The sequence below is a fragment of the Equus caballus genome, chromosome 1 (genome assembly GCF_041296265.1).
Source record: "Equus caballus isolate H_3958 breed thoroughbred chromosome 1, TB-T2T, whole genome shotgun sequence".
NCBI classification, from domain to species: Eukaryota; Metazoa; Chordata; class Mammalia; order Perissodactyla; family Equidae; genus Equus; species Equus caballus.
In genome coordinates this window covers 169,700,393-169,723,185 of record NC_091684.1, presented here as the reverse complement: position 1 = coordinate 169,723,185, position 22,793 = coordinate 169,700,393, and the positions used below count along the sequence as shown (strand labels likewise).

At 34.6% G+C, this 22,793-nt stretch overlaps 1 protein-coding gene and 1 pseudogene across 1 annotated transcript; both read right to left on the bottom strand.

Moving 5' to 3' along the window:
* Positions 15,236-16,216, bottom strand: OR4F89P (olfactory receptor family 4 subfamily F member 89, pseudogene; annotated as a pseudogene).
* Positions 20,605-21,542, bottom strand: LOC100072429 (olfactory receptor 4F3/4F16/4F29). Its single transcript, XM_067053890.2, is given in 2 exon segments — positions 20,605-20,642; positions 20,645-21,542. Coding segments are annotated over 2 exon segments (936 nt in total).
* Positions 21,543-22,793: the final 1,251 nt, after the last annotated feature.

Below are 22,793 nucleotides of genomic sequence, written 5' to 3'. Positions count from 1 at the left end.
TATGTATATTAAGATAAACATTAATTCGTGTTAATGTCTCTGACTCTAATTTAGTACCACAAGTTTCACTCTAGCCTTCCTTCCTTTCTTGTTTATCTGTAATTTACCTAATTGACTCCCACTATTTGCTACCATTAATTAATTTTTTCCAGCTTTATTTATTATTATTTTTTTAAAGATTTTATTTTTTCCTTTTTCTCCCTAAAGCCCCCCAGTACATAGTTGTATATTCTTAGTTGTGGATCCTTCTAGTTGTGGCATGTGGGACGCTGCCTCAGCATGGCTTGATGAGCGGTGCCATGTCTGCGCCCAGGATCTGAATCAATGAAACACTGGGCAGCCTGCAGCAGAGTGCCTGAACTTAACCACTCAGCCACGGGGCTGGCCCCTCCAGCTTTATTGAGGTATAATTTACAAATAAAAATTGTATATATCTACAGTGTACAACATAATGTTTTGCTGTACATATTCATTGTGAAATGATTATCACAATCAAGCTAATCAACATTTCCATCATCTCACATAGTTATCTTCTTTTTTTAATGGTTAAAACAATTAAGATGTATTCTCTCAGAAAATTTCAGGTGTACAGTATAACATTATTAACCATAGTCACACTGCTGTACATTAAATATTTAGAATTTATAAATATCAGTTGGGTTCATTAATTAGCAGATAAAATAATGAATGTGATAGAGTTGTCAAAGAATGAATTAATGAAAAGTCCCCATTAGGAGCTAGATGACTAAGTTTTCATAGAACCTACATGCCTCTCTGCTGTGACACACACCAGTAATGCTTGGCAGATTGAAATCAATTGAAAAGAGCTGTAACCATTAGGATAATGACCACTGAGAAGTGGAATCTCAGGTGAAACAGAAGAGTACAAAGGGATAAAAGGTTTCTAGGCATCGGATATACCGAACAGGTGGCCAAGCTACCGTCAATAACAGTCCAGAAAGAAAAGCACATAAGATCAAAAAAATAAAAATAAAAAAAAGAGGCCAACAATTGGGAAAGTTGAGAATGAAGATGTGTAGTCATAAAATAAACTCTGAGTCTTCTCTGATATTCTTCTACAGCTTTATTTTCATTCTTTGAGGGTTACACGTGCACTTTCCCCTACTCAGACCCTCAACTGTCCATACACAAGGACTCTCCTGCACGGGCCTGATTTCTGTTCTATCCTCTGTCTCTACTGCTAGCACAACTTGCCATATAGAAGGCTGACATCACAGGGAGTTATGGAAAACTTAATTTTTGCATTCCTAGAACATAGAAACCTTGGTTTGCTGATTTGCTCACTATAGATTTTATTTCTGTCCCTACCACCAACCTGTTTTGCCAAGGGAACTAATAGAACAGCATCATCAAAGATTCAGATAGATGTAGTTCCCCCAAAATCAGCTGTATCCTATGGAGGATCATTATAGATACACAAATAGCTGTATAAAACAGTCAGAGTGGCAGCTAATTACAGCCCCAGGGGGTAGTGACCAAGTGATGCTGCGGAGATGTGGGATTGCCAAATAAATCACTTGACCTGGGGAATTATCACCTGTGGTTGTTTTAGTCTTCAGTCTTTCCAGTGTAGCCAAGCTGAGAAGCTGTTAATAAGGAGAAATGAGAGACATTTTGTTTTCTTATGACAAAGAGGCCTTTTGCCATTTTTTAGAGCTACATTAAATCTTTACTTTATGATGATTAAAGGTGAATTCCAGAGCAATATTAAAAAATTTTCCTTTAAAATTTTTAGTCATTTAATCATTTCTATACTGATTACCACAATAATATTCAATTTAAACATAGAATATATTAAAAACTGTGAAGAATAATACATGGAGATAAAACCACACAACATTCCATGAAAAAAGTAGAGAGACTGTATAAGGAAATGTATTTAAATTGACTTTAAAAATATAACACTTTTATACATATTCTATTGAATCCTTGCAACCACACTGTGAAGTAGGTAGTGTTATTGCCACATAATCTCAGACAAATTATTTTTCAACTAAAATTACACAGATATTAAAATGTTGGACTGTATATGAATTTAGAACTTTCTGAAAATTTTCTTCTCTTTCTCCTACAGTTAACTTGCTTAAATTACAGAAAAATCAATATTACCCAACATTTTTTTTTTTGAGGAAGATTATCACTGAGCTAACTACTGCCAGTCCTCCTCCTTTTGCTGAGGAAGCCTGGCCCTGAGCTAACATCTGTGCCCATCTCCATGTACTTTATATGTGGCATGTCTACCATAGTAAGGCTTGACAAGCTGTGCCATGTCTGCACCCGGGATCCGAACCAGCGAATCCTGGGGCGCCAAAGCAGAACGTGCGCACTTAAGCACTGCGCCACCGGCCGGACCCTTCCTCTCTCTTCTTTATACCAGGAGAGGAAATATAAATGTGATTTCCATCCTTCAAAAGAGCAGGAAATACATCTACAATTCCAAACCACAACACATGAAGAAAAAGTTACGTGCAATAAACATTGAAACAGGACAAGAGTGAACACCAAGATAAAATAAACGCCTCTAAAGATCTCAAGCTAGTCAGGAAGCACAGCAGTCTCAAAAAGAGGTGGAGAAGCTAAGAGTAAAACCGGTGATCTTGACCTGGAGCAGGAATATTAGAGTCTGTGAACCTCACTCCACAGAGTGACAGGGGAAAGGTGCTTAGAAAGAGTTTGGTATAACGGCTTTGGAATAATTAGGGCATGTGTGTGGTGTAATGGAAGAAAAAATCAAGGCAAGAAGAGGGGGAAAGCAGCCAGACAACTGACAATTCCCATTATATAGTGAGAGGAAAAGGATAAATCACAAGACGCATGACAAAACTTAACAAATATGACTGTGCTCTGAGCCAGTGGTTAGCGGAGAAGCCCAGGAGAGAGTCACCCCAACAAGAGAGATGCTTTAGAGACAACATTCCAAAACCCAGCTGCCTTCTATCATACCTCACTGTCACCTCTAGCTCCTCCTCCGTGATATCCTTTCAAATACCTAGTATATTCAAAGATTAATAATATTATATATTCAAATAATTTTTGCTATTAATAAAGCAGGTGATGACCTACACGAAAATACTTCAAGAAGAATGAAAAGAGAAAAGGAAATAACATATATAGCTACACATAACAGCAAGCAATGCCATGAAATAGTGAAAAGTATGAGCAAATTTGCTACAAATTTTTAAATATATACCTTCTTTCTAAAATGACACTTAGAAGAAATGAGTGAAAGGAATAAATAATAAGAAAAAATAAAGTGATGAAAAGTAAATTGGAGAAATTCAAGAGGTAAATTAAAAAAAGCATGATAGAAGTGAAGATTACTAAAATCAGGAAAAAAGCGGGGACTTAAATATCCTGAACAAAATGAAATAGCAAACGAAAGAGTTTAAAAAATTTGGAGAAAAAATATAGACTAAAATAAGATCCAACAAATGAAAAATTAGTGTTCCTTAAGAAGATTTCACAATATTTGTAAGGAGAATAATTCAAGATAAAATAAAAGAAAACTTTTCTAAAATGAAAGAAGAATTGAACCCACAGACTAAAGGGCTTATCGTGACCTAGGGGGGTAAAAACGTTATAGCATAGGCCACATCAGGGCAGATCCAACTGAAGTTACCAGACTCTGCATGCACAAAATAAACAGTCTATCCTCCCCAAAATAAATAAGCTTAGGAAATATAGTTCCCATGAGGGCTTACTGAAACAAACTATTAGAAAATAAACTATACTAGTCAAAAAGTGAATAGAGAGAACATAGTAATAGTGAATTACGAGGCTTAGTATTAAATAATTCTGGGGATTGTGGTTAAAGAGCAGAATACAAATGTTAGAAACCGTGACAGTATAAAAAAAACCAATTATCTTAGTTAAAAAAAGGAAAAGGAAAAGAAATAGTTCCACTGAAAAATTCTTGTTTCCTCATCTTTCAAGGTGGGAGAGAATCGACAGATCATTTTAAGAGTGATTAACTAAGTAGTATTTTAAAGTACAAGGGTAATCATTAGAAGAACTAGGAATAGTAAAATCAAATAAAATTCAGTGATGAAAGGGGGAAAGGGAAGTGAGGGAAAGGGTTAAAGGGAAGTATACTAATTTCTTTCTATTTCATATCGTTGAGTCAACGGATACTGTCTTTGATGGTAACACAAATTTAAAGAATTAACTACATTGTATACAATGAATAACTAAAATCAACTATAAATCTTCAAAAGTGTTAAAAGAAAATATACATACACAAAAGTAAAACATCATAAGAGAGAAATCTTAATACAATAAAGGGATTAAAGCAGATGCATAAACTAATTAATTCATTCAGTCTACTAATATTTATTGAGCACCCCTCCCTATGCCAGGATTGTGCTGAATTCATGCCAGCGATGTATAGTTCCTGCATCCTGGAGTTTTACAGACAAGTGGGAGAAGGCAGATATTAATTAAACAATCATACAAACAAATGTAAAATTGCAACACTCTGCAATAAAGTGAAAATTATTATAATAGAAGAATATGATGTAAGCAGGGAAATCAGGGGAAGTTTCCCTGAAGAAGTGACACAGGATCTAAGATCTAAAGGATAGATAGAAGTTAATTAAGAGTGGAGGACAAAGGAGTGCCTGCAAAGGGAACAATTGTGCTCTCCCTTGAGACTGGAGGGGCATGGGCATTGAGCCTTAGACCACATTGTGAGAAAATGAGGGGAATATTATACAAGATAAGGCTGAAATAAGTAGTGGGAGACTGTTTCTGAGAATGAAAAGTCAAGGAAGATTTTTAAGCAGAAAGATGATTTGACCAGATGACATTTATGAATATCAGTCTGGCTACAGTGTACGGAGCGGATTTGAAGGAGTTCAGACTGGATGCAAGTGAGCCAGTTAGAAAGCAACATACTTGTTAAGGTAAGAAATTTGGATGCCAAACTAGGTATGAGAGTTTAGGAAGTAAATAGATTTGCAATATATTTAGGAGAGACAATCAACAGTACTCGATGATGGATTTAAGGATTGAATTACTGTTCCAGTCACTCCATCTAATGTTTCAAATCTAAGAATTAGTCAGCTCCAGTAAGACCTTCAATGCAATGATCCTACCATATTTTTCCTGTCCCTCCCTCCCGATGTCCTTCCTCTCTTCCTTCCTTTCCTAGCTTAAATTCCATGGTTAATTACCCTGCCCCTTTTAATTTGTTGTACCCATTTAGACAAACAACAAACCAGGTAAAACACAACAGTGACTGCTATGTTTCTACTATTTCCTTCTTTCTGAAAAAAATTCTCTATCATTGTTACCCTATACATATCTTGACATTGTTTGTAATGTGTGGGGACAGGGAGCTAATAACTTATCTTAAAATCAAGAAGAATCATACTCAAACAACAGTGTCTAAGGAACCATACCTGGAAACATCATCCAAACTTAATTTAAACAGCAAGATCTTGGATTTTGAGCTGATACTATAAGGAGATGAGATTTGGGGAATTTGGAGAATAGGTGAATGTATTTTGTACAAGGGAAGAGCTTAAATTGGAGCCAGGGAGCAGATTGTGGCAGCTTTTCTATAACAGGAGTGCTGTTACATTCTCCATTGTATGTCCTTGGCTCCTTTGTCAAAGTTTAGCAGTCCATAAATGTGTGGTTTTATCTCTGGGCTCTCAATTCTATTTCATTCATCTGTTTCATTGTGTGTCTGTTTTTCTGCCAGTACCATGCTGTTTTGAGCACTATGGCTTTGCAGTATATTTTGAATTCAGAGAGTGTGATACCTCCAGCTTTTTTTCTTTTTTCTCAGGCTACTCAGGGTCTTCTATTGTTCCATCTAAATTTTAAGATTCTTTTTTCTATTTCTGTGAAGAATATCATTGGGATTCTGATGGGGATTGCACTGGATTTGTAGATTACTTCAGGTAATAGGGACATTTAACTGTGTTTATTCTTCCAATCCAGGAGCACAGAATATCTTTCCATTTCTTCATGTCTTTTTCAATTTCTTTCAATGTCTTATAGTTTTCAGTGTGTAGATCTTTCACCTCCTCGGTGAAATTTATTCCTAGATATTTTATTCTTTTTGTTGTGATTGTATGTCAGATTTTTTTCTTGGTTTCTTTTTCTGTCACTTCATTGTTAGTGTATAGAAATGCAAATGATTTGGGTATGTTGATTTTGTATCCTGAACCTTTACTGTATTTGGTAATTATTTCTAATAGTTTTTTGGTAGATTCTTTAGGATTTTTATGTATAGAATTATGTCATCCAAGAATAGTGACAGTTTTACTTCTCCCTTTCCAATTTGGGTGCCTTTTATTTCTTTTTCTTGACTAATTGCTCAGGCTAAAACTTCTGCTACTATGTTGAATAAGAGTGGTGAGAGTGGGCATCCTTGTCTTGTTCCTGTTTACAGAGGAATGGCTTTCAGTTTTTCGCCATTGAGTATGACGTGGGTTTCTCATATATATGGCCTTTATTATGTTGACGTACTTTCATTCTATATGCATTTTTATTAAGAATTTTTATCATAAATAGATATTGGATCTTGTCAAATGCTTCCTTTGCACCTATTGAGATGGCCATATCATTTTCATTCTTTATTTTGTTAACATAGTATATCGCATTGATTGGTTTGCAGACATTGAACCATCCCTGCATCCTTGAAATCATTCCCACTCGATCGTGGTATACCATCCTTTTAATGTATTGTTGTATTTGATTTGTTAATATTTTGTTGAGGATTTTTGCATCTATGTTCATCAGTAATATTTGCCTGTAATTTTCCCTTTTTGTATTGTCCTTATCTGGTTTCAGTATCAGGGTAATGTTGGCCTCATAAAATAAGTTAAGAAGGCTCTTGTGCTGTTTAATTTTTCAGAATAGTTTGAGAAGGATAGATATTAATTTTTCTTTGAATGTTTGGTAGAATTCACCAGAGAATCTGTCTGGTCCTAGACTTTTGTTTTTTGGGAGCGTTTTTGTTCCTGTTTCAATCTCTTTACTTATGATTGGTCTATTCACATTCTCTATTTCTTGTTGATTCAGTTTTGGAAAGTTGAATGATTCTGAGAATTTATCTAATTTTTCTAGGTTATCCAATGTGTTGATGTATAGTTTTTCATAATATTCTCTTATAATCCTTTATATTTCTGTGATATCTGTTGTTATTTATCCTTTCATTTTTGATTTTATTTATTTGAGCTTTCTCTTTTTGTTTCTTAGTGAGTCTGGCTAAAGGTTTGTCAATTTTGTTTACTTTTTCAAAGAATCAGCTCCTAATTTCATTAATTCTTTCTATTATTTTTTTGTCTCTATTTCCTTTATTTCTGCTCTGATTTTTATTATTTGCTTTTTGCCATTGGTCTTAGCAGTATCTTTTTGAATACAATGTCTCCTAAGGCAAGAGAAACAAAAGAAAAAATAAATGGGACTGTGTCCAACTAAAAAGCTTCTGCATGGTAAAAAAAAACCATCAATGAAATGAAAAGACATCCACTCACTGGGAGAAAATATTTGAAAATCAAAGGGGTTTTATCCCAAATATAAAAAAAGAACTCATACAACTCAACAACAAAAAAACAAATAGCCCAATCAAAAGATGGGCAGGATATGTGAATAGACATTTGTCCAAAGAAGATACACAGAAGGCCAATAGGCTCATGAAAAGTTGTTCAACATCACTACTTATTAGAGAAATGAAAATGAAAACTACAATGAGATGTCACCCTACACCTGTCAGAAATGCTATTATTAAAAAGACAAGAAATAGCAACTGTTGGAGAGGATATGGAGAAAAGGAAACTCTCATATGCTGCTGTGGGAATGTAAATTGGTGCAGCCACTACGGAAAACAGTATGGAGATTTCTCAAAAAATTAAAAATAGAAATACCATATGATACAGCCAGCCATTCCACTGCTGAGTATTTATCCAAGGAACATAAAAACACTAATTCAAAAAGGTGTATGCACCACTATTTTCATCACAGCATTGTTCATGATAGCCAAGAATTGGAAGCAACCCAAGTGCCCATCAACTGATGAATGGATAAAGAAGATGTGAGATAGATAGATAGATATACATACATACACATACACATATCTATGTATATGTACACACCATGGAATACTACACAGCCGTAAAATAAAATCATCCCATTTGCAATAACATGGATGGACCTTGAGAGTGTTATGCTAAATGAAATAAGTTAGACAGAGAAAAACAAGTACCATATGATTTCACTCATATGTGCATGATAAACAAACAAACAAACACATAATTAAGGAGAACAGATTGGTAGTTACCAGCCGGAAAGTGGGTAGGGGAGGGCAAAAAGAATAAAGGGCCGTATATGTATGATGACAGATGGAAATTAGAGTTTTGGTAGTGAGCATGATGCAGTCTATACTGAAATATAATAATGTATATCTGGAACTTACACAATGTTATAAACCAATATGATCTCAATTAAATAATTTTTTAAAAAAAGAAAGAAACTGCCAATTGGTTTTGCAAAGTGGCTGTACTATTTTGCATTACCATTGATAATGTATGACAGTTCTAGATGCTCTCAATCTCAAGAGCCCTTGAAATTACCTGGTTTTCTTTTTTTCTTATTTATTCATTTATTGCATTAATAACTAACAGTGCTAAGAATCTTTCCATGTGTTTGTTATCCATATATCTTTTTTGTTAAAGTATCTGTTCAAATCTTTTGCTAATGTAAATTCAGTCCTTTTTCTTATTTTTGAGAGTTCTTTATGGGTTCAAAATACAAGTCATTTCTCAAATATATGATGGACAAATATTTTTCTCCCATTATGTGGCTTGCCACTTCATTATCAGAGGAGAAATTTTTAATTTTGCTGAAGTGCCATTTATGAAATTTTTATGTGTAATGTTTTTGGTGTCATATCTTAGAAATCTTTACTAACCTAAGATCACAAAATGTTCTCCAATATTTTATTCTGGAATCCTCATAGTTTTAGATTTTACGTTTAGTTCAATGAACCATTTTAAGTTAATTTTTGTGTAAGACGTGAGATATAGGTTGAGGTTCAATTATTGCATATAAATGTTTGTTTCAGCACAATTTGTGAAAAGACATTGAATTGTGTTTGCACATATTTGTATGGGTCTATTTCTTGATTCTTTTTTATGTTACATTGATCTATGTGTACATCTTGAAATTCAACTTTGTTCTTATTTTTAAAATTGTTTTTGGCTATTCTAGCTCTTTTGCATTTCCGTACAAATTTTAGAATAAGTTTGTTGATATCTTTAAAATTTTGATGGTATTTCTAATGTGATTTTGTTGAATCTATGGATCAATTTGGCAAGAATTGACATTTTAACAATACTGAGTGCTCCAATGTATGATTTATTTATATCTTTGATTTATTGCATCATGTTTTGTAATTACTACTATACATATTCTGTTATATTTTTACTTAGGTTTCATGTTTATAAATGCTATCATAAATGGGATCTTTAAAAATTTATTTTTGGTCTCCAACTGTTCATTTCCAGTATACAGAAATAAAGTCGAATTTTGTCTATTGACTTGAAGCCTGTGACCTTGCTGAACTCACTTATTAGTTTTTGGACCTTTTCTTAGAGATTCCTTAGTATTTTCTATACAGAAAGTCATGTCTTTGGCATATGGAGACAGTTTTATTTTTTCCTTTGGAAACTGTATTTCTCTTCTTTCTCTTGCCGTTTTGCACTGGATGGGGCTTTTAGTGTGATGGTAAATAGGAGTGGTAAGGATGCACATCTTTGTCTTCTTCCAATCTTAGAATGAAAGCATTGTCTTTCACCGTTGAGTATGATGTTAGCTGTAGGTTTTTGTTGATGCTTTAATCAGATTAAGGAAATTCCCTTCCAGTCCTTTTTTGCTGAGGTTTTTTTTTTTTTTTTTTTTTTTTATCATGAATCATGTTTGATTTTGTCAAATGTTTTTTCTGCATCTATTAAGACAATCATATGATTACTTCTTTAGTCTTTCAAGTGAGATATAAGCGTTGAGCTAGCCTCTTATTCCTAGGATAAATCCACTTAGTTATGATATATCTATCCTTTATATACATGTCTGATTTTGATTTTCTATTTTATTAAGCATTTTTGTATCCATGTTTATCGTAGATATTAGTCTGTAGTTTCTTTTCTTGTAAGATCTTTGTACAGTTTTGATATCAGAGTAATGATGAACTCATATATTGAGTTGGAACGTGTTCCTTTCTTTACTATTTTCCAAAAAATATTGTGAAAAATTGATATTATTTCTTCTCTAAATGTTTGATAGAATATGCCAGTTAAATCATCTGGACCTAGAGTTTTCTTTGTTGGAAGGTTTCTTAACGAAGAATTCACTTTTCTTAACTAAAATAAGATCATTCAAGTTATTTATTTCTTCTTGAGTCAGGCCAGGTGTTTTCTGTCTTTCAAGAATTAGAGCATTTCATTTTAATTGTTAAAGTTGTGGGTATAAGTTACTTGTAGTATCTCATTATTATCTTCTTGATATGCACAAAGTATATAGTGAGGTCACATCTTTCATTTCTGATAATGATTATTTAGTCTTCTGTTTTTTCTCTTTGTTAGTCTGGTCAGAAGTTTTTCAATTTATTGATATTTTCCAAAAGTCTTCTTTTGGTTTCCATGTTATTACTTTATAGATTATTCTATTTTCAAGTTTTTTTCTATTACTATTATTATTGTTTCCTTTTCTCTGTTTATCTGTATTTAATTTGCTCATTTTTCTTAATTTCTTAAGGTAGAATATTGGTTTAATAACTTCCTTATTTTCTAATATTAGCATTTAATGGTGTAAACTTTTCTCTAAGCATTGCTCTAGTTGCATTCCATTAATTTTGATATTTTATTTTCTTTTTCATTCAGTTAGAATATTCTCTAATTTCCCTTATGATTTCCTTTTCCGACCCATGTATTATTTTAAGTGTGTTGTTCAATTTCCAAATATTTAGAGATTTTCCAGATGCCATTTTATTTATTTTTAACATGTAAAAATAAATTGTTAATTATGTTATTGTTAGAGAATTATTTTGTATGATTTCAATTATTTTAACTTTGGTAAGGTTTGCCTTGTGGTCCAGAATATGATATTTCTTTGTGAATATTCTGGTGCACTTGAAAAAAGTGTATATTCTGCTGTTGTTTGGTAGATGGTGCTACAAATGATGATTGGATCAAATTGTTTGATACGGTTATATAGGTCTTCTGTGTCCTGATTTTTCTGTATACCTTTATCAATTACTGAGAATTCTCTAAGTCTCCAAGAATAACTGTGGATTTATCTACTTCTCTTTTCAATTCTATCAGTTTTTATCTCATCTATTTTGCAACTCTGTAATTAAGGGCATGTATATTTATGATTTTTATGCCTTCTTGGTGAGTTGATCATTTTATAGTTATTTAATGTCTATATTAATCCCTAGTAACTTTCTTTGTTCTGAAGTCTAATTTGTTAGTTATTAATTTAACTATTCCCATTTTCTTTTGATTACTATTTACATGGCGTATTTCCTATCCTTTTACTTTTAACATATACGTGTCTTTATATTTAAAGTGGGTTTCTCGTAGATATATTTATTTTTTCGTAATCTGATAATGCTTGTCTTTAATTAGTATATAGGCCTCTATATTTAATGAAATTATTAATATGATCATTTCGATCTACTGTTTTATCATTTATTTTCTGTTTGTCCCCTCTTTTTCTGTTCTTCTCTTTAGTGTTTCTGTCTCTTTTTGGATTATTTCAATATTTTTTATCATTTGACTTAAATTTTTATACTGACTTTTTGGCTATATCTCTTTGTTGGTGTGGGTGGTGTAGCTGTTTAGTGGTTCTCTAGAGATTACAATACACATATCTAACCTTTCATAGTCTACTTAATCTTGATATTTTACCAGTTCAAGCAAAATGTAAAGGACCTACCATCATTCTCAAGACCCTTCCTCTTTTATATTATGGCTGTCACATGAGTTACATCTACAAATTCTGTGATGTGAGTATCCCACATCTGAAAATCTCACGATTCAATGTTATAATGTTCACCTTTAACATTCATACATATTTTAGAGTCCTTAAGAGGAGAAAAATAATCTCTATTTACCAGGAGAGGTACAATTCCTGTTCTTCCTGAAGTTCCATTGCTTTCTGACCTTTATGTTTTTTTCTGAGTAAACTGCCAATATTTATATCATTACCTTCTATGTAATGTCTTTTTTTCCAGACTGCTTTTAGAATTTTTATTTGTCTGTAGTTTTATAAAGTTTTATTACAGTGATTCTGGGCATGGTTTTCTTTGAGTATATCCTGCTTGATTTTGCTGAGCTTTTTGAGTCAGTAAATTTATGTCTTTCAATTCGTTTGGAAAGTTTGCAACCATTATTTCTTCAAGCATTTTTTTTCAATACTAATCTCTGTCTCTTCTCTTTCTAGGACTCCATGGAAGGAATATTAGATCTTTTCATATTATATTTGGGTCTCTGAGAATCTGTTCATTTCTTTTAAAATATTTTTAATCTCTGTTCTTGAAAGTGGATTTTTGTGTGTGTGTGTGTGTGTGAGGAAGATTAGCCCTCAGCTAACATCCATTGCCAATCTTCCTCTTTTTACTTGAGGAAGATTGTTTCTGAGCTAACATTTGTTTCAATCTTCCTCTATTTTGTATGTGGGATGCCACCACAGCATGGCTTGATGAGTAGTTTATAGGTCTGTACCCAGTCTGAACCTGTGAACCCCAGGCTGCCGAAGTGGAATGCACACATTTAATCATTATGCCACTGGGCCAGTGCTTTGAGAATGGATATGTTTAATCTATGTTCTTCAGAATGGACCATTTCTATTGATTATCTTCAAGTTCACTGTCTCTTTCTTTCATCATCTCTATCTGCTATTGATCTCATCCTATAAATTTTCATTTCAAATATTATATTTTAAAGTCCTAAAATTTCCATATTATTCTTATTTATAGTTTCTATATTTATGCTGAGAATGTTTATATTTCTCTTTGTTTAAGACTTCTTTACCTTTCCTCATAAATCGTAGTAATAATAGTTGATTGAAAGTACTTGTCTGAAAATTCAGCATCTCAATAATCTTGTGCTTGGTGTCTGTTGATTATCATTTCCCTTGGGAATTGATCATATTTTCCTGATTCTTGTATGTCAAATAATTTTAGATTTTATCTCAGATATTTTGAATATTATGTTGTGAGACTCTGGTTGAAATCCTCTGGAGAATTTTTTATTGAACCTTCTGCTGGTGGTCATTCCAATGTCAGTTCTGCTTTCAAAGTTTTTGCTATGCTGCTTTCAGCCTGCCACACTCATGTCACACTCATGGGTTAGCCTGATATTTTGGTAAAAAATTATACCATAGATAAGTTCACAAAGATCTTGTTATGCTGCTTTTGGTCTTTCTCATGCATGCGCAGCTCAAGAACCAGCCTTGGATGTCTGCAGGTGCATACACTGATTTAGGTGATCTCTTTCTCCAGATGTCTCATCTCAAAGAATTTTCACACACTCTTTGATTTGTGAGACTCTTTTTGATCACCATCTGACCAGAAACATGGAATTTGTCTTGAAGTTTTAACTGGCTGAATTCTGCTGAGCCGCAGCTCCATAACTAGGTTCTGTCTTTAGGATTATATGGCAAGAAAAAAGAGGCAGAAAAAAATTATGAGAATTTCCTTCACATTTTTCATACCAGAGGGGCCTTCTCTTAGTTCCTTTGTCCAAAAGGATGGGGTATCTCGCAGAGTTTTAGCTTCCTGCTCCACTGCCATAGCTCTGAAACAAAGGCTGCTCTAGGATAGGTCAAAGAGAGAAAAGAGAGGACAAAAAATATTTTCCCCACCCTCTCCAGCTTGCAGAGACGACCTTTCCTGGTTCCCTGGCCAGATGGCTTGGTTTTCTCTTAGAGTTTTTTCTGCCCGTATCATGGCAACAATAGCCCTGCATTGTTCTTTTGGGGTCTGTTCTCAGGTAAAAGCAATGAGAGAAAAGGTTTAAAAAAAAAAAAAAAAACTCACCCACTTGTGGGTTGCTTCTTCAAGTTTTGATTCTTCTCTGCAATATTTCAGCTTTTCCTTACTTTTGTTTTTCTTGCCTCTGGCTGTTTTTGTTTTTTTTTTTTTTTGTATTTTTTCTGGATTGTTTAGATGTAATTAATGGGAAAAATAGGCTATCCTGAGTTTATGATATTTGGCCAGCACTGGAAATCTCACACTAGATTTTTACAAAGTGCTACAAAATCTTCTATAAGTTATGTTATATTTATTAGATTCATATCTCTCTCCAATTATTACTCTTCTAGGCCATACACTGTGAGGTGTTTCCATGTTTTCCTAGAAACAATTCCAGATAAACCGTAAGCACAACTCTATACATATGATAAACAAAAAAATAATTTTAAGGGGCAGAAGAATGAATGAATAAATTACTGGTTCATGAACATGCATATGCATGTGAATGAAAGGAAACCACTGGGTGTCATTAGTTTAACCTTTTCAAAATTCTCCCCATAAGGGTTATTATTACCAATAGAAAAAATATTGAGTGACCATGATGAAATTATCTAAGAGAAAGAATAGTGAGAAAAAGGTCAGGAAGTCTGAACACAATGAAGCATGAGAGATTAGTACTTCTCTGGTCTGAAGTCAGACTGTTTTTAACTATTGGAAGAAAAATCCAAACAGAAAACTTCTCTGCTGACTATGTTCTCCAAATCATAAAAAGAAAATTGATGGCTTTAAAATAAGCCTGAAGAACTTGGACGAGCTATCAATGTTTTGCAACTCTTTAAAGGAATAAGAAAAAGAGCCATTATAGGTAAAAGTGGAGATTATCAACGGCAAAGTGAACAATTAGCACCTTGGTTACCTTAAGAGGTAGATTGTAAGAAAATACATGGATAAATTAAAGAAAATAATAAGCTGATAATCTTGAGAGAAAAAAAGCAATGAAACCAGCTATAAAGGAATAACTATAATTAGCACATATATATATATGCCACATCATATGAATCAACATAAGTTTTGAATTAAGATTTTGTCCAAATCTTCATTGTTCTTAGGGAAGATGAGCATCCTTTAGGAGTGTGGTAACACCAAATCAATTGCTGATGCACTAAAGAAGCCAGTTCTAAAATTCTGGATACAGGTTACATAATGATCAGGATAAAGACCTCATAACATTATTTATGAAATCTTTCTAAAAATCATTAATGGTCTGAAAAAATCTCTTCATTGCTGCCTTCATCTCTTTATTCCTGAATGTGTAGATAACTGGATTCAGAAAAGGAGTGAGAACGGTATCGGAAAGAGCAAGAAATTTGTCCATTTGAGAACTTGGATGTGGCCATGTAGAGATAAACATGGTTAGACCAAAAAAAAATAATACTACAGTGATGTGAACTGTTAAAGTGGAGAGGGCCTTGGGTGAACCACCTGAGGAATGCCTCCAAAGAGAAAACAGGATAAAGATGTAGGAGATGAGGAGTGTTAAGAAAGAGCTAATACAAAGGAACCCACTGTTGAGAGTGACCATGAACTGCAATCTGTAGGTATCTGTACAGGCCAGTCTAAGGAGCTGAGGAAGTTTACAGTAAAAGCTGTCCAATACATTAGGACCACAGAAGGATAAATTAACAATAAATGCTAGTTGGAAAAGTGAATGATTAATGCCAAGGGCCCTGTCTGCAGCCGGGAACAAAAGGCACATTCGTGAGCTCATAATGGTCATGTAGTGGAGAGGCTTACATATGCAACATATCTGTCAAAGGCTATGGCTATGAGCAGCACCATCTCCACACCACCAATGACATGGATGAAGAATATCTGAGTGATTCAACCTCCAAAGGAGATGACTTTGCACTTTCTGAAAAGGTCATAAATCATCTGCGGGGAAGAAGTAGAGCAGGCACCCACGTCAGTGAAGGAGAGACTGGCCAGTAGGAAGTATGTAGGGGAATGTAAATGAGGATCAGTGGTCACAGAAAACTCAATGAGGATGTTTTCCGTCATGCTTGCCACATAGAGCACAGAGAAGAACACCAAGAGGCGAAGCTGGATCTCCCATGAGTGGGTGAGTCCCAGAAACACAAACTCAGAAACAACAGAGTGATTCCCTCCATCCATTGATCCAACCAACTGAGCTGTGGCTGAAATTATGAGAACTAAGAAAATGAAAAAGAAATTGAGATTATTAAGGCTGGCCCCATGGCCAAGTGGTTAAGTTCACATGCTCCACTTCTGGGGCCCAGGGTTTCGCTGGTTCGGATCCTGGGTGCAGACCTAGCACCTCTCATCAGACTATGCTGAGACGGCGTCCCACATAGCACAACCAGAAGGATGTAAACTAGAATATGAAACTATGTACTAGGGGGCTTTGAGGAGGAGAAGAAGAAGAAAAGATTGGCAACAGATGTTAGCTTAGGGTCAATCCAAAAAAAAAAAAAAAACTATGATTATTAGGGATAATAGTAGTATTAATTATTTATGTTGCACTGTTGACATTACAAATGGGAACTACCTGGTTATTCAATTCTTCACTCTTGCGAAATGATGATGATGATGATGACGATGGTGGTGATGTAGGCACAACTTAAGAGATCAAATCATGATTGGAACTATCAGCAAAGGCCCTAAGATCCTAAAATTAATAGGATAAATAGACAAGAAGAAAACCTTCACAGATACCAGCAGCAAGAAACAGAATATACAGCAAGATAGAACACTTACTCGCAAACGGAGAGAGACTGTAAGTGGAAATACATTTATTTAATTACCCTTAAAGGGAAACTAGACAGGTAAACATATTATATGTTACCCTAATTTCTCATGTCAACACATTTCATCTCCCTTTTAGGGTCATGTTCATATTCTTCTCTCCATACAATTTATACTCAGAGAGAAGGGTTATGGGAAAACTTTGATGGCTCACCATCTAAGAGTGAGAGTTTTTGGAAACATGAGATTGAACTGAATTAAGAAGAAACAAACTGTAGAATAGTATGCAGAGTGACATTAAGATAAATAAAAATGAGGACTATGAAACATCAGAACCAGGCAAGAGTAGTAAAAGAGGGAGAATATGGGCTTTATCAAGGATAGAATTTCATTCTTTTTCATCATGTCAGATCAAATTCACTGCTCTTCTAAATCTTCCCATTTTTTATTGAGGTAAAAAATGCACAATGTGAAATTTATCATATTAACCCTTTTTAAGAGTGCAGTTCAGTAGTGCTATTAAGTATATTCAGATTGTTGTGAAACAGAATTCCAGAACTTTTTCATCTTGCAGATCTGAAACTCTATAGCCATTAAACAACTTCTTTCCCCCCTCCCCCCAGCCCCTGGTAACCACTATTATACCTTTTGTTTCTATTAGGTTGACTACTTTAGATACTTCATATAAGTGGAATCATATAGTCTTTTGTGATTGGCTTATTTCACTTACCATAATATCCTCAAAGTTCATACACTGAATATTCCTAGTTTTTAAGAGTTTTATCAAAATTTTACAGAAATATCTACTGACTACATTATTCAATAAAGTTCCCGCTGGAGCCTTCACTTGGCCTGCAAGACTTTTATCCAGGCCTAATATATGTACAAATATTTGGGATTTCATCTCACTTTCTGCTAAAGCATATGCTATATCACCACAAAGGATGTGGCATACACCTGCAAATAGCTTCTCCTTGTCTGAACATATTAAGGTGCTTATGGCCAGCACTTGGAAACATTGAAATACTAAGTTTTTCTTCATCAGTGCCTCAGCCTCACTCACATACTCCCTTTTTCTGCTCAGTGGTATCTCCATTCTTTTAAAGTACTCAGTGCTTTCCTTTATTATAATCTGCTCTGAATTGGATATCATCATGCTTATGGTGTCTGAAATCCATTCAGGTATGTTGTGTTTTCAAGATTTTTAAATTTTAAATGTAAGAGATATCATGTCACCTCGCTGCTCAGAATCCATGAATGGTCCTTCCTTCCTCAGAGTAAAAGCCAAATTCTTTACAGTGGTCTACAGGATCCTACATGATCTGGCATCCCTTTACCTCCTTGAATATTCTCCTACAGTTCTCCCACTTTTTTACAGTAACAAAGTCGCACTGGCCTTCTTGCTGTTTCTGGAGTACACCACTGGCTATATCCTCTGCCTTCTCCCCTGATTTCTGCATTGCTGACTCACTCACCTATATCAAACCTTTGCTCAATGACACTTTGCCAATGGTGCCTACTTTGACTACCCTAATTAGAAGTGCAACCTATTCCCCCAACTCTGGAGTTTCAGATTCATCTTAACTTACTCTATTACATTGTTATTGCACTCATTTCTTTTTAACGTACTTTAAAACTTGCTTGTTTATTTTGCTTATAATTTATTATCTGGATAGCTCTACCAGAATATAAGCTCTACAATGGTAGAAATTATTTCTTTTTTATATTTTGTTTACTGGTGTATCCCAAAAGCCTACACAATGCCTAACACATATTAGGCACTTGATATTTGCTGCATGAATAAAAAATTGAGAGAGAGGGAAAAGGGTGAGGAGGAATTGATGAGAGAGAATCACTCTTGGGTATCTTGTTTTCATGACTGGATAGATGATATTGGACAGGACAGAGTTTTCAGTGATGATCGTGAGGACTGTTTTGAACCTATTCAGTCAAAGGATGTACAAGGCAGCCAAGAGGAGGTGTCAGAACATCTATTACGTATGATTCTGGATCTCAGAAGAGACAAAATCCATATTTTATGTAACCATGTAGTATAAACATGTTAAAAATCAGAAGGGAAATGATTGTTCACTAAATGGTGCAGAGAAAATTAATAAGCAAATTTGAAAAATTTAGACCCTCTCCTATTTTTTACAGCAAAAATAATTTTCAGGGAGATAAACTGTTTTAGAAATACACGTTCATGAATATTCATTAGGTATTGCAATGGAAAAAGGCCTCGTAAGAATAAAACTATGAAGTCACAATTAAACAGCTTCATGGACTTGGAGTCACAAAACCACAGCTTTAGTATTGCAGAATATGATAGCTAAAATTAAAAGGAAAAATTGGGGGCAACATTTGAATACAAATATGTTGATAAAGGAGTTAGTGTCAATGAGCATATATGTGGGACTGGTAAGTTCATATGACAAAACTGATATTCTACTTATGGGGTTGGGGAGTAAGAACTCTTCAGCAAAAGAAATTTATTTCTATTTCAAATAAGAAAAAACATATGTGACAAAGTTTTTGCCTGCCTTGAATCATTTTTCCCCTTGCACTGATGGCTGTACACTACCTCCCCTATTTGGGAAATGCTCCTCCTCAAATTCATTTAGTTTTTTGGAGCTGTCAACAGGTAACCTTGGTCCCTGCCCATTGGCATGGGTATGTGATCCAGACCAGGCCTATGAGAAACCTGTCATGGAGCTAAAGCAATGCCAGTTAGGATCCTTTCATTGTGTTAAAAAAGATGCTGGGAAAGAAAATCTTTCTATTTTCTATGAGATTGCTCTGCTGGAGTGATTTAAACTTGGAGTTATTTGAAGCATCTCTCCTCTCCCCATACCGTACATAAAGAAATCCATGTGCAAAAAAAGAAAATCAGACTACTGTAACCAGAGTTAAAATATAAAGAGGGAGGAGAAAAAGAAAAGGAGAAAAAAATCAAGAGAAAAGGAGTGAATGAGAGAGTAAAATCTAAAAATGTGAAATTGAGTGCATTACTGGAGTCCATGAGCTGGCTCCACTATTGGACATCTCAATAACCTGGATCAATAGGTTCTTTTTAAATATATACATATTAATTTTTAATTGTAGTAAAAAAACACATAGGAATATTTACCACTTTAACCATTTTTAACTGTACAGTTCAGTAGTGTTAATTATATTCATATCACTATATAACAGATCTCTAGATCTTTTTCTCTTGAAAAACTGAAAATTTATTTTTGTTTTATTTATTTTAAGCTCGTTTTGATTGGATTCCTAAGACACATAATTCAAAGAGTTCATATTAATAACATTTGAAGAGGTAAAATCCTACAAAAATTGAAGAAATTTAAAACAAGATTCTATCTTTTTTTTCCTTTTAAAGTGACAAGCATTTTTAATAAGTGATCATATTTGGTGCTTTGGGACAGGTACTGTATTGGAATGCTTCTCAGCAGGTACAAAACTTTGGGGAGTAAGTACAATACAAATAAAGGGTTTAAATTGTTATTACACCCTATTAATCCCAAATATACCAATCTATAAGGGAAGTAATCTGAAAGGTAGAAAGAGGTATATGCAAGAATTTTCAAGGAGGAGTAAAAAATTGAGGACAATCTAATAGTCATTGAAGACAATTAGACAATCTAGTCTATTTTTGGGTAGAAGAATAGGCAACCATAGGCAGAAACACAATTTCTCAGCTAAGATTTTTAAAAGAACCATGATGTTTTAGTGTGGGACACCTAAATATTAGTAAGGTGCTTGGAAACTCCTGATATTGAAATAATAGAAACTTAACGTTACTGCAAGTCAGTAAGGAAACTTCATACTACTTTTGCCATTTACGAAATCCTTCTGTAAATAATAAGTTGATTACATACTTCTTCATTGCCACTTTCATTTCTTTGTTCCTGAATGTATAGATGACTGAATTCAAAAAGGGAGTGAGAACTGCATCGAAAACAGCAAGGAATTTGTCTAGGTGTGATGTGGAGTGAGGCCAGATATAAACAAAGATGCAAGGACCAAAGAACAAAATCACCACCATGACATGAGTTGACAAAGTGGAGCGGGCCTTGGATGAGGCACCTGAAGACTGTTTTCGAATACTGATCAGGATAAAAATGTAGGAGATAAGCAATATGAAGAATGATCCCAGAGATATAAAGCCACTGTTGGCTGTGACCATGAACTCTAAACTGTAGGTATCTGCACAGGCAAGTTTGATGAACCTAGGAAAGTCACAGTAAAAGCTGTCTAACATATTAGGGCCACAGAATGGCAATTTTATAACAAAAACCAGTTGAATCACAGAATGCATCAAGCCAATTATCCATGCAGCAACCAGAAACAAAATACACATTTTCTGGTTCATAATAGTCAAATAGTGAAGAGGCTTACATATGGCAACATATCTGTCAAAGGCCATGGCTGTGAGCAGCACCATTTCCACACCACCAATGACGTGAAGGAAGAAGATCTGAGTAATGCAACCACCAAAGGAGATGACCTTACGCTTCCTGAAAAGGTCATAAATCATCTTGGGAGTGATGACAGAAGAAACTCCCAGGTCAATGAAGGAGAGATTGGCCAATAGGAAGTACATAGGGGAGTGTAAGTGAGGGTCAGAGGTCACAGTGAGCATAATGAGGGAGTTTCCCATCATGCTTGCCACATAAAATGTGGAGGAGAACACGAAGAGGAGAAGTTGGATCTCCCAGGAATTGGTGAGTCCCAGGAACACAAACTCCGACACCACAGAGTGATTCGCTCCATCCATTGATTTATCAGCTGGAATGTTTCCAGATAAAAAAAATAAAAAATAAACTAAAATAGGAATGTTAATAATGTTCTATATCATAAATATTAATTATTCAAGGTCATTCACACTATGAAGATTATATATCCTCTCAGTTCATTCTCAGAGCCATATAATCACTGAGTAAGCATTTTGCCTGTGGTATCTAAAGCAGTTGAATCACTTCCACATGCAATATTCCTATCACCATGGCCTCCAGGATTATTCATCTATAAATAAGAGAACGGAACAAATATGAAAACATCATAGATGTGAATGGCAAGCATTGGCAGCGGCAGGGAACATGGCACAGTGCAACACAAAGAAAAAAGAAAGAAGAGGTGGAGATGGCATTTGCCAGAACTCACTGATTCTATTTTTAAATTATTCATAGAACGATTCTTCAGCCAATGAAGCTGTCTCATTTCTTAACCTGACTTCACCTCAGGCACGTAACATACCTTTTGTAATTATTTCACACCATTACCTATAATGACATTAGCAATTCACACAAATCTTACAGAGTAGCTGTGACCATTAAAGAACCTGGCAAAGGGCATAGAAGTGACTCATTAGTATGATAGGGCCAAAGCAAGTGTAGAACAGATATCAATGGCATGGTGTATTTTCATGGTCCTCCAGAATTATGAGAGTACCTAGAAGAAAGGTTAGCAGCCAGGACATGGCCAAAATGTGCAAGGGATGGGGATGGGAGGCTATAGGGAATCAAAAAAATTAAGGAAGCCAATTTGATTTATCTGTCCAGATTCTTCACAAACTCTGACATTTCTGAGCCCTGCTTATAGCTATTGGAGTCCCAATCATTTAGAGTTTGCTGGGGATGAAGAAATGCACATTAATGTCATAGTTGTTCCTCATCTCCCCTAGCTTTTTAATCCCTCTTATCTCATCTTTCTAGTTCAAACCTCCCAAGTGTCCAAGATCCAATGCCAAGTCTGACTGAATCTGGGCTACCACATGAGTTTATCTACTTCTTACTCATTTTTGCAGGGAATAGACTATTACCACATGGCAGATATACTTTTTTGCCTGTGGATTAAATAATTCTGTGTCTCAAAGCCTTCTGCTCTCATAATACTTAGATATGCTACCAAAGTTGGAGTTGAGAAAAGAGAACAATTGGAGCAGAAACAGTATCGGGCTTGTAAAATAAAGGTATATGAATGCACAAAAAGACTCAAACCTGGAATTGAAAGAGCAAGAGACACACAG